This window comes from Nyctereutes procyonoides, unplaced genomic scaffold (assembly GCF_905146905.1).
Source record: "Nyctereutes procyonoides isolate TBG_1078 unplaced genomic scaffold, NYPRO_anot_genome, whole genome shotgun sequence".
NCBI classification, from domain to species: domain Eukaryota; kingdom Metazoa; phylum Chordata; class Mammalia; order Carnivora; family Canidae; genus Nyctereutes; species Nyctereutes procyonoides.
Genome location: NW_026575141.1, coordinates 11,230,082 through 11,242,936, shown reverse-complemented (window position 1 = coordinate 11,242,936; position 12,855 = coordinate 11,230,082). Strand labels below are relative to the sequence as shown.

The 12,855-nt window shown below is 43.5% G+C and overlaps 1 protein-coding gene across 2 annotated transcripts in view; it reads left to right on the top strand.

The window, feature by feature from the left end:
* The first annotated feature begins 10,082 nt into the window (after positions 1 to 10,082).
* Positions 10,083 to 12,855, top strand: part of ABCB4 (ATP binding cassette subfamily B member 4) — a 72,866-nt gene continuing 70,093 nt past the window's right edge. The window contains exons 1-2 of one of the 2 annotated variants that reach the window (XM_055307606.1): positions 10,083 to 10,146; positions 10,257 to 10,339. In XM_055307606.1, coding sequence (XP_055163581.1) covers positions 10,263 to 10,339 — 77 coding nt within the window. In that variant the 5' untranslated portion in view covers positions 10,083 to 10,146; positions 10,257 to 10,262. The other variant, XM_055307608.1, reaches the window with a different exon arrangement.

Below are 12,855 nucleotides of genomic sequence, written 5' to 3'. Positions count from 1 at the left end.
AGTCCAACTAAAAACACTGAACATGGTACATGAGACAAACATAAGAAGGCTCTGAAAAAGGCAAACCAGCTAAGGACATTTGAATCCAAAGAATGACATGGTGATGAATTTCCCATTTTGTTTTGCTTTGTGTCATTTTTGCCCCCTTATGTCCCAGGCTTGGAGGAGAAGAATATGAAATGCCAGTATGCACAGACAAAAAGGAGCCCTAATAAAAGCCTGTTCTCTCCAGCAAAGGACCAGGAAAGGGTCAGCCTAGCAAGACAGAAATTGTTTAGACAGTAGCTACTCTAGCCAAACAACATAGGAAAAAACTGTGGTATCATTCAGACCCACACCTGAAAAGCTAAGTGGCAAGCTTCAGCTCCCATCCTTGCTAGGTTGTAAGAAGACACCCCAATTTCACTGTCTGCCCCAGCCATGTCAAGGAGGAGTAAATAAAAAGCCAACTTTTCTTCCTCACCTAATAGAAATGAAGCATTCTCTTCCCTTTCCCTCCAGGGTGGTGTCAGAAGGGATTCAGTAGGGTTAAGACTTCAACCACCACACAGGGATACCAAGGCCTCCTCGCCATCCTCCTTCCTCCCACTCCCATCCCTATGCACCCCCACCCCACCCCAGATGCCAGTGGAGACCATGTGGAGAACTCTTACAATGCACTTCTCCTCCCAGCCAGGAAGGTAGGAGTGGAGGCTAGTAGGAAGTCAAAACTTCCACCTCTGCCCAGCAGTAACAAGGACCGCCTCCCACCTCAGTGTGAATGGAGTCCAAGTGAAGAACCTGGACTTCTCTCTCCACTTACAGGAATGAGGCAGTAATGTATCCCTTTTTCAGCTGAAGCGATGTCTAAAAATCAAGGAAAACAGTAGGCTTATGTAAGATCTAGAGTTTTATAACGTCATATTTCCAATATCCACATTTCAACTGAGTTACACTCAACAGACCAAGAACTGGAAGGATATCAAACTAAATATGGGAAATCTCTATACCTTCTACTTAATTTTGCTGTGAACCTAAAGCTGCTCTTTAAAAAGTAAATACAAAAAAGAAAGCTAAATACACAGAAAAATGTTGAAGACAGCCATGGAAAAATGACACATCATTATAGGGAAAAATGATTTGAATGGCACTGGATCTCTCATAAGAAACTACGAGGCTCAGAAGAAAGTGGCACAACCTTTTTTAAGTGCTGAAGGAAAAGCAACCTCAACCCAGAATTCCAAATTCAGTGAAATGACCCTTTAGGAAGGAAGAGAAAATGAAGACATTTTATTTGAAGGACACTTAAGCAGATATGTCACTAGCCCACCCACCTTAAAAGAAGGGTTAAAAGAAGTTCTCTAAACAAAAGAGAGGGCAGCCCGGGTGGCCCAGAGGTTTAGCACCGCCTTCAGCCCAGGGCGTGATACTGGAGACCCGGGATAGAGTCCCGCATCGGGCTCCCTACAGGGAGCCTGCTTCTCCTTCTACCTGTGTCTCTGCCTCTCTCTCTGTGTCTCTCATAAATAAATAAATAAAACCTTTAAAAAAACAAACAGAAGAGAAATAATAAAAGAGGGAACCTTGGAATATCGGGAAGAAAGAATGTCATAAGCAAAATATTGCTAATACAATAACCTGTCTCCTATTGTGTTTTCTAAATGTTTTTGATGGTTGAAGCAAGATTTTATTTAAAAAATTAACCACACAGCCCGATGTGGTTTTAAATGTAAGTAGAGGAATATAGAAGACCATTAGATTATAAATAGGAGAGGGTAAATGGGTGTAATGGAAATGACATTTCTACATTTCACTCGAGCAAGTAAAATGGCAGCAACAATAGACTGCGATAAGGTATGTGTATGTGCTGTGTGATACTCAGAACAATGGGAGTTTAAAAAGCGTTCAGGCAACCCCCAATCTCTTCCAGAAAATAGAAGTGGAGAGAATGCTTCCCAATTCATTTTATGAAACTAGTACTACCTTGATACTAAAACCAGAGACAGATGGAAGGAAGGATGAGGAGGGCGGAAGGGAGGAAAGGAGGCTATAGACCAATATTTCTCATGAATATCAAACCAAAAATGCAATATATTACTACTGGGGCGGGTACAGGGGATTTCTCTATGTTATTCTTACAACTGCATGTGAATCTATAAGTATCTCAAAATAAAAAGTTAAAAAAGAAAACCATAGCAAAGGAGTGGGTGAAGACAATCTTAGATTCCATCTAATATTAGTAGAGTTCTGAAATTGATTTATACATGATTGCAAACCCAAGTTCATTTTGCTCTGATAGATTTCTGAACATTTTACAACACCCTTTAAATAGCTGAAGAACCCTTAGGATGCCACAATTTTAAGGCTAGGACATAGTACTGTGAGTGACTGAAGACTAATATCAAATACAAACTTGATATTACTGTTCCTTTTTGTTATATTATTTATGGACACTTCAATATTAGCAAATATCTGAATCTGTAGCAAAGTAAAGTACAATCTTTTGAAAAGGTACACTTTTGTAATAACCTTAGGAGTAAGTCAACATAAATGACCTAAAGCATAGTAACCCTATGTCATGCTTATTCATTTCATCTCCAGTCTTGGCACCCTGTAGCCATTCCTGTCCACTCATTCCCATAACCCTCACAGAGCACAAGAATTCCATTAGGCAATGTGACCTTGGAACTCTCAACGTGCCATTACTCTATGCTGACAGAAATGATATGACACTGTGATTCATGGCAAACTCTTCCCAACTGCTTCTCAAAGGCTGGTCACGGTACCTTTGCAAGTCGGCCCTGGTTTGAGAGGGTGTAAGGAAGAGTTAATCAGGAAAGAATCGGTACTACCCTCATCTTCATCATCGTATGAATGCCTTCCAATGTGCTGAGCCAAATTAGTTAGATGAATTTTATAATGAACAAAAGAAGACTGAGATCAAAAGCAAATTTTTTAAAGAAGAAACCTAGGTCAAAAATGGAGAGGAATTTTTGTTTTGTTTCTCAAGCAATGAAAAAGTTAAAAAAATTTTTTTGGAGAAAAGTGCAAGATGTAGCATAGTTTGGAGAAGGTAAAGACAGGAGAAATCAGTTCATAAACTTTGAGAAGAATATGGAAAAGTTAGGCAGAGGTTGAAAAGTACTAGTGACAGACAGTTTGGAAACAGTGCTGCTAAATGTAGCCACATGAAAATACAGTAGTTGAAGATAGTATCTAAGCATCTTCAGGGATGAATGGTCAAGGTTGTTAGCCACCAATACAGTGTAGTGACAGAAAGACCACAAAGCAAATTATCGTCAAACTAGAAGTCAACTGGAGAAGGAGCTGAGTCCATATAGTGGAGAAGGAGCTGAGTCCATATAGTCTCTTCAGAGAAATCTGTTGCAAATTAATTTATATTTAAGTAGAAAATAAAATAATATATTATTGTATTATCTAAATATTACATATTATCATATTTCATATGTACTTTAACATATGTTGGTAGATGGCATTTGTTCCTTACCTACAGGAAACTATAGGAAACTTTTCTTTTTAGGTTTTTATTTATTTATTCATTTGAGACACACACACACACACACACACACACACAGGCAGAGGCAGAGACACAGGCAGAGGGAGAAGCAGGCTCCATGCAGGGAGCCCAATGTGGGACTCGATCCGGGGTCTCCAGGATCAGGCCCTGGGCTGAAGGCAGGCGCTAAACTGCTGAGCCACCCAGGCTGCCCGGAAACTCTTTTTTATAATTTTTTATGCCATATATGTCATTTAAAATACTGACTTATTCAATACACATTTAATGAACCTTCTATTGCTGTGGAGACTAGAACTTTAGATAGGCATGGCCTCTGCCTGGCAGTAGTCTTCCCCAGGGATACTGAACAGAATACTGGAGTCACAAGGCCAGGGTTAGACTCTTAATGCCACTGTGTCCTAGCCACGTGGAAATTCACCTACTCTTTAGCAATCCCAGTTTCTCCACCTTTAAATTAAGAATAGCTTCTCACTTGCTTACCTTAATTAAATGTGCTTCTTTTTTTGATAATCAAATGGGATAATACATGTGTGGGACAGGCTCTGTTCTTTATAAAGCACCCTGTATTTCTGCATGATTTTTGAACTGGTTTATTCCCAGTCCACTGTAGAGCAGGAACCATGCCCTATTTTCTTTATATCCTCAAATGCTCGAGTAGGGTCTGGCACATAGTAAGCATAGGCAGGAAATGTTGGGTATCGCAGTGAAGAATATTGACTCACATGGGTCTCACTACTGAGGTAACAATAAATAACAAGGATAATCTATAAGTTGTATAGTATACTAGAAGTGATAAATGCTGTGAGAATAAAAATCAAAATAGATGGGAACTGAAAGTCCTGATGATATAGAATGCAGTTTTTAAAGGGGAGATCAAGATTGATGTCATTGAGAAGTTGGTATTTGAGAAGAGACATGTAGAAGTTAAAGGTTTTGGTCATGTGAATATTGAAGGGAAGAAAATTGGGGGCAGAGGAAATAATATGTTCCACAGTTGGTGGAACTCTATTGTTTGAGGAAAATCAAAGAAGCCAGTGTGGCTGGGATGGAATGAGGCAGGGAGAGGAAACTGAGATCAGAGAGACCATGGAGAGGGTGAGCCATTGCAGGCACAGCTCTGAGTGCATCGGAGGCCCCTGGGGAATTGTGAGAAGAGGGACATGATCTGACTTGTTTCAAAAGAATAGCTTGAGCGGCTGCTTTGAGAATGGACAAAGGCAGAAGAGGGGGCAACCACAGCAGCAGAGAGATTGTTAAGAAGCTATTGTAGTGTGGTGCCCGGGTGGCTCAGTCGGTGAAGCATCTGCCTTGGGCTCAGGTCATGATCTTGGTCCTGGGACTGAGCCTCCCACATTGGGCTCCCCGCTCAGCAGGGAGTCTGCTTGTTCCACTCCCTCTGCCTCTCCCCCAACTCGTTCTCCCTCCCTTCCTTCCTTCCTCTCTCTTCCTCTGTCTCTCTCTGGCTCAAATAAATGAATAAAATCTTTTTTTTTTTTTTAAGGGGGATGCCTGAGTGGCTCAGCAGCTGAATGTCTGAATGTCTGCCTTTAGCCCAGGGCATGATCCTGGAGTACCGGGGTCGAGTCCCACATCAGGCTTCGTGCATGGAGCCTGCTTCTCCCTCTGCCTATGTCTCTGCCCCTCTCTCTCTCTCTCTGTGTGTCTCTCATGAATAAATAAACAAAATCTTTTTTAAAAAAAGAAGCTACTGTAGTAATTCAGGTGAGAGACGATAGCACCTGTATCATGGTGGTAGAACTGGAGGAAGAGAAGTGGTAAGATTCTAGAAAGGTTTTGAAGGTAGAGTCCATAGGACTTACTGACAGATGGAGTATGGAATGTGGAAGACAAAGGAGCATGCAAAATGACTCCAATGTTTTGGCTGAGCAACTGAATGGCTGGAACTGCCAACTGAGAAGGAGCCTGTTTTCTTCTCAGCTTGAAGAAAAGATCAAGAGTCAAGGTTGGAGATGTTAGATATTCCAACAGAGATGTCAAAGATACAGGCATATGTATGAGTCAGGAATTCAGGAGGGAGCTCTAGGCTAGAAATAATAATTTAGAAATTGTTGGATACAGGTGGTATTTAAAGCCATGAGAGGGACCCCTGGGTGGCTCAATGGTTAAGCATCTGCCTTCAGCTCAGGGCATGATTCTGGGGTCCTGGGATCAAGTCCCAAATTAAGCTTCCCTCAGGGAGCTTGCTTCTCCCTCTGCTTGTGTCTCTGCCTCTCTCTCTCTGTGTCTTTCATGAATAAAAATAATAATAATAAAGCCATGAGACTGGCTGAGATTAGAGAAGGAGCAAGAATAAACAAAAAAGAAGTCCAAGGAGGAAGCCTTGGAATACTCCAGCAGTAGTTTAAAAGTTGAGAGACGAGGAAGACAAGGATGCCTGGGTGGCTCAGTTGGTTGAGTGGCCAACTCTTGGCTCAGGTCATGATCTCGGGGGTATGAGATCAAGCCCTGCATTGCGCTCTGCACTTAGTGGGGAGCCTGCTTCAGATTCCCTTCCTCTCCCTTCAGCTCACACACACACTCTCTCTCAAATAAATAAATAAATAAATAAACAAATAAAATCTTTTAAAAAGAAAAAAAGATGAAGACAAAGGAAATTGAGAGTGACCAGTAAAGCATCACAAAATCCAATAAATATGTGGCATCCTGGGATCCAAGTGAAGAAAGTATTATGGAAAAGAAAATGATAAACTTGTTAATTGCTTAAATTTGTGAAGTAAGATAAAGACAAAGAATTGACCTTTGGGTTTAGCAGCATAGAGGTTATCAGTCACCCTCAAAAGAGCAGTGTTCATAGTGTAAAAGAGTCAAACTTCTATTTAGAATGGGTTTAAGGGAAAACAGGATGGCAGGAAATGAAGGCAATGATAGAAATAATTATTTAAAGAAGTCTAGCTGCAGAGAGGAGAGAAATGTGACAACAATTGGAAGGAGAAGTGGGGTCAAGAGAGATTTTTTTAAGATGGAAAAAAAATAACAGCGACATGTGTGCCAACAAGAATGATCCAGCTAGGATGGGAAAGTTGATGATACCAGAAGGAAAATGATTCTTAGGGGGGACAGGATCTATAGTATAAAACTACAAACAAGAACTGGTGGCAAATATGGGTGTGGATTTTGTTTCGTGGCAAGACCAGCCAGATGGTTTTGTGTTCTTCTTCAGCCATGTTCTGTAGCATGGTGTAGCCTTGCAGTAGTTGGATAATTTAAATTAGCCAGGATCATGGTTTTACCAAGTGAGATCGATAAAAAGAGAGGCAAGGGAGTTGCAGATATTTACAAGATGGGTTACGAAGGAAGAGAGTACATCAAGGAAGTCAGGAACAGTAAAAAGATGGTGGTGGGATCAATGGTTGGCGGTGTTTAACCATCTGATACACCTGACACATCTTCTCCATCCCCACTTCCCTGCCCCTGTTAACATGGTGGCTAAAAACCTCGTCTGGATTAGAGTTCTAGCTCTGTCAGTTATGAGATCTTGATTCTGTTCCACTTTAATTTTGTTTAGCCCTGTCCAAAACACATTGCCTTAATTGCTATGGTTTCATAGTAAAAGTCTTGATATTCAGTAAGGCAAATCCCCAAATAATTTATCAAAAAAAAAAAAAAAGGCAGAATACATTTTCAAAAAAAAAAAAAAGTGAGGAAATACCTAAGTGTTCTTCAGGTTGAAGGAAAATGACCAGGATCATGACTCTGAGATGTAGGAAGAAATAAAGAGCAAGAAAAGGACAAATACATAGATAAATGTCAGTGAACGTTGACTCTATAAAGTAATAACATTCTCATTAAGGGCCATAAATGGATAGAGAAAATTAAAGTATTTGACAACAATAGTGTACAAGTCAGAGGTAGACAAATGAAGTTTGAGAGCCATAAAATTTTTGCATGTTGTAGAAGAGGAAAAGGTAGCAATTGTTAATTGAAGATACTTGTTATAATCCTTAGAAAGGGTTTCACTTTCAATAGATAATAAGAGAATATATCCTTAATGAGCTAAGATAAATGAAACCAAAATAATAAAAATATTCAATAGATCCAAAAGAAGGTAAAAATGAACATTAAAGAAGAAAGATAAAATAAGTGGGACAAATGGAAAAGGTAAGATAGCTGAGTGGTGGAAAGACAATTCTGTATCAGTGAGAACAAAGGAGAGAAGTATCTCAAAATCCTACCTCAAAGAGAAAGTTAAGATTTCTTACCGCCTGAGTGTCATTGAGAGCGTCATCCAGTTTATCGTGGCGGCTTAAATATGGGCTTTGAATGAGTGAATAACTGGATGGATGCACAAGTAGGGTTGCTTCATTGTTATCAAAAACATAAAAGGAGCCCTTGGGATTGGCTCTGATACAGGCAAACACAGAAACACAGTTATGTTGGCATGGCTTATCTCTCCACAAACTCCCACTTGTCCTAGGTTCTCACTTCTGATCTGAGACACGGAAAACCCACGATAAGCACCTTTTCAGGAACAGGGCTGTGAGTTGACTTAGGCAAACACATCTCATTACTGGGTGTGTTTTGTTTCTTTGTTTCATGGTTTTAGCTCAGCAGCTTGCTACTTGCTTCAAGTGTCTGCCGTTTTACTTCACCAAGATTCTTGCACAGAAACTGAAGAGGCTATCATCCTTGTTGTCTACTGACTTATAACGTCCCCGGTTACTACCAGGCCTTCTTTCAAACTAAGCAATTCCAATGACTTTAGTCCAAGAGTATTTTAAAACCGTGATCTGACCACCTGTTAGCCTTCTAAAGACAAGGACTTCTGGTTGATTCAAGAAAGAGAATCCTCATGGTGATGGTAGACTAGATAAAGGAGAACAAATATTTTGAAGGAAAAGTAACTCATGTAAGTTCATTTCTATCACCTAATTCGAGAATATGCCATAGTTTCAATCAACTCCCAGCATGTTCTTCAAGGCATCCTGTGATCGGCCAAGGCAACAGGTACCAGGCAGAGCAGGACGGAGAGTGGTACATTTGCGAGTGAGGACCAGAGCAGCTGCCTCCACTTGTCCTTCCTCATCAACTTCTTCTGATCTTTTAACCATAATACTAGTTTATTAGGTGCTTCCTATGTGCTGGGCACTCGGCATACATCATTTCTAATTCTAATAACTCCCCTGTCTTATAAGGATTCAGGGATTGAATCAAGAATAAAACAGCTCAAGGCCAGGCAGCTAGTACACGGCAGAGGTGAGATTCATAGGAGTGTCTACCCAACAACTCAGTTCCTGTGATAACTGGCACTGCTTTAAGGTTCTCGGGGAACCCAAGAAAGTCATGGGATGACTTTGGTACTAAGAAGGCACAGCAGAAGGAAGGACCAGCAGGTAATCTGGCTATCTGATCAGGAGGAAAGCAGGCCATATTTGTTGAGCATATGCTATGTTTTAGGTATGATACTAGATCCTTACTTTCTTGATTCACTTATTCCTGGCAGTAACCTGGAAAGGGAGTTGCCTTTATCCTGTTACTTACATAGGAGGAAACTGAAGCCCAGAGAAGTGAGCAGGGTTCACCTCACAGCGCTTACAGGATGTGAAGCTCTGGGTTTCAATGCCACTGGCTTCAAAGCCTTCATGATATATAGCTCCCTGTTTTAGATCTTTTCTTTTCAGGAAGAAAAGGAATCAGGGACGAGGGCAGCCCGGTGGCTCAGCGGTTCAGCGCCGCCTTCAGCCCAGGGCGTGATCCTGGAGACCCAGGTTCAAGTCCCACATGGGGCTCCCTGCATGGAGCCTGCTTCTCCCTCTGCCTGTGTCTCTGCCTCTCTCTCTTTCTGTGTCTCTCATGAATAAATAAATCTTAAAAAAAAGAATGGACGAGAACGCCATACAGGGCACTGGGGTAGGCGCTCTCTGTAGAGACAACTTAGTGTAGGGAGAAGTCTGAGCTCAGAGCAGGGAGGCAGCGGAGGGCCCAGGAGACTGGATTCTGGCCTCTCTGATGCAGCCTCAGGCAGGATCCAGCGTCTCTGGCATCAATTTATTTTTGTAAAAAAAAAAAAAAAAAAAAAAAGAAGAAGAAGAAGGATTTTAATTAGGAGATCCCTAACAGCCTTTCCAGCCCTAAAGTCCTGTGCCCCTCAGTAGTAAAAGGGCACCAACAGCGTGCCTCTTTTGCAAGGAGCCTAACGTGGTGATGTGGTGATTCGGGGCGGCCTCCGGAGGTGGTTGGGGTCCGGGGCCCCAGCACCAGACCTGGGGACGCCCCCTGATGGTCGAGGGTCCGGAAACAGCCCCCAGCATGGGTGTCAGAGGAAAGCTGAGCGTGCAGAGTGTGGCAGTCCCTCCTGGGGGCTCCGGTGGCCCGCCAGGCGAGGCCCTCCGAGCGCGCAGGACGCCTGGCCGGTCGCGGGCTCAGCGGCGGGGGCGGTTCGCCCGGGGCGGTGTGGGCGGCGGGGGCGGCGGGGGCGGCGGGGGCGGGCGCTCGGGCACCCCTCCCCGGCGGCGGCAGGGCGGCCCGCGGCGCCCCTCACCCCCTCCCGCGCGGGGCGGCGGAGGGAGCCGGCGGCGGAGGCGTCTCCGGGCGCGCGCGTGCTGGGCGGGGGAGGCTCCCGCGGGCAAAGTCCGCGCGCGGCTGCTCCGACACGCGGCCCCAGGTCCCAGGTGAGTCGCGCGCAGCCCCGCGGCCGTGTGCGCCCGGCTCGCACCCCTCGGTTGCGGGAGGTGAGGAGGCTGGTTGCAGCCCCGACCTGAGGCTGTTGGTCTCTCCCCAGGAGGACATGGATCTCGAGGCGGGAAGGAACGGAGCGGCGCGGCGCCCCAGGAGGGCGGAGGGCGACCCTGGACTAGGCGGCAGGTACCTCGCCCGCAGGCCCCGCGTTCACACGCTCTCCAGCGAGGCTTCAGGAGGGGGCCAAGGGCTGCTGATGCCTGGGTCTCGGAGGCTTCACTGGAGGGTCCTGTCTAAGGTTCCGACTTTCCTCAAGGAGTGTCACTGAGGCTCCTTTTGGAACGGATTTGGAAGAAGAAGCTGCCTTTAAAAATGCCACTTCCCCCAACGCTGTGCGCGGTGATTCGATGAACGTCTGTGCCCTGTAACATTCCTCGCATTATTAAACTCAGAACTCTTACAGGTTTTACAGCATCACCCGAGTTTTCGTGCTATAGAGCATCAGACACCTGCTGTTGATGGTTGCCCTTTTGAAGACTAGTGAAGCAGAAAAACAGCAGCAACCGCGGAAGCCCTCCTCCCCCAGTTAATTCCTCGTCCTCCTGTGTCATCCCCTCCCCCACCCACACCCCTCTCGCAGCACCTCCCTGGTGGGCATTTCTCCCTTTGGGGCAGTGAGGTGGGGAGGAGGGCCTTGGGCAGCCTCCTCCTTCTGTAACCTGCGCTCCCGAATCAGTGTTTGTTCAGATGCAAGGGGAAAACCTCCACGCTTCGCTTGCTTGCTCCTCGCTCTCTGTGGCTGTGCTCTTGGGTTCTCAGGGGCCCTTGGTAGCCGCACTTCACAGGCCTTGGTAGGGGCAGAAGTGACCAGGCAACAGTGTGTGATTTTTGTTTCCTCTTTCAGTGTGGGAATAGTGAATCATTTTCGCCTTTAGCCACACATAGTTTCTGAGGCTGTTCCGGTCTCTGAGTTCATGCCAGGCCATCCAGAACTAATTGACCTATGTCATCAAGTAATCACCCAGAGGGACACATTTGTCAGGTTCTGTAGTGTGTCCTCAAGCTGCAAGGGGCCTGAGTAACCAACTGAAAATATGCCTGTCTCATGTTTAAACTAAATAATTATTTTAGTCTGTTAACTTCTTCATACAGTGATACTGCCTTATTCCTTCTAAAGATGGGCAATATTCATTCATAGAAAATTTAGTTTGCCAAATAGAATTAGAAAACAAATGGATGGTATTATTTCTACCAGAAAAAAAAAAAGTGGTTTTCATCAGCTGGGACTGACTGCAAATCTATAAATAGATGGCATTTTTATGAAGGCTATTTATGTATTGCACTGGCTGAACATTTGATGAGTGCACAAAGGAGCTATCCCTGCAAAAGATGCAGTAATCCTCCAGAACCCAAAGGAGTTCTCAGAAGTGAAGTCCACAGCCTTGTATTGGAAACACTAGAGAACAGTTCAGAACAGAAATACAGAAAGTTAATAGTAGGTTAAGACCATAGGATTATGAGATTACATGTTGAGACTAATTTTTATTTTTTTAAAAAAGCACATGAAGCTTATTCATTCCAAGGAAGTCAAGGTCACTTCAGTTATTTGGGGCAAATGGCAAGTTAGTTATATGCTAGTTTCGTTCATACTGCTATATTGCCTATAGCACCTTCTTTTGAACATATTTAGTGGCACATGTCTGTCCTTTGATTTTAACAAATGTTCTAAATAATTTGGGGTCAAGTCTTATGAGCAAAACTTCATCACATACCTAAACTAAATAATTAACAAATGAAGCTAAATAAGAGCATTTAGGATTGAAAAATTCTCTACCCTCGTGGAGTTTACATTATTGTATGGAGGACAGACATAAATAATACTGCAAAATAAGTAAGCTACAGCAAATGTTAGAAGATGATGAATACTATGGAAAATATTAAGGCTAAGGAAATCAGGAGTGCAAGGAGGAAGTAGTTTGCAATTTTCAATAGGTGGTTAAGATAGGTCCTAATAGGAAGACAGTATTTGAGCAAAGACTGGAAAAGCATAAGAGGAGAGAGCTGTGTGGGTGCCTGAGGGGACAGCATTCCTAGCAGAGGTATCTGACAATATAAAGACCCTGCTATGGAGATGTGTTTGGTGTGCTCCCAGAACAGTAACAGCAGAGAGGTCAGGGTGGCTTGAAGCAAAGCAAACAGGAATAGGAGTAAGAAATGTGGTCAGAGAGATAACAAGGAGACCGATCATATACGGGCCAAAATCCAATGTAAGAATTTTGGCTTTTACTCTGAGAAAAATGGGAGCCATTGTAGGCTTTTGAGCAGAGGAGTAGCATAATATGACTTGAGCTTGTACATGATTGTATGGGTGCTGTGTTGAAGGTAAACTGAAGTTGGCATAATTGACAATACAGAGACTAGGCAGGTATTCTCCCAGGCTCTTGGGATAGCAGTAAAAGTGATGAGTAGTGGTTGAATTCTAGATATATTGTGAATGTTGAGTCAACACGATTTCCTGACACCACTCCTACAGTCCTTCAGAACAGTAGACTTTACCCTATTTTTAGAACAATATATATATTTTTAGCAACAGAATAATTTAATTGTTTGGCAGATATTAACCTATGTATTTTCTTTCTGTGTGTGAGCTCTGCAAGGAAGGCAACCATCTCTCGTTAATCCAGATATCCTTGTAGTACCTT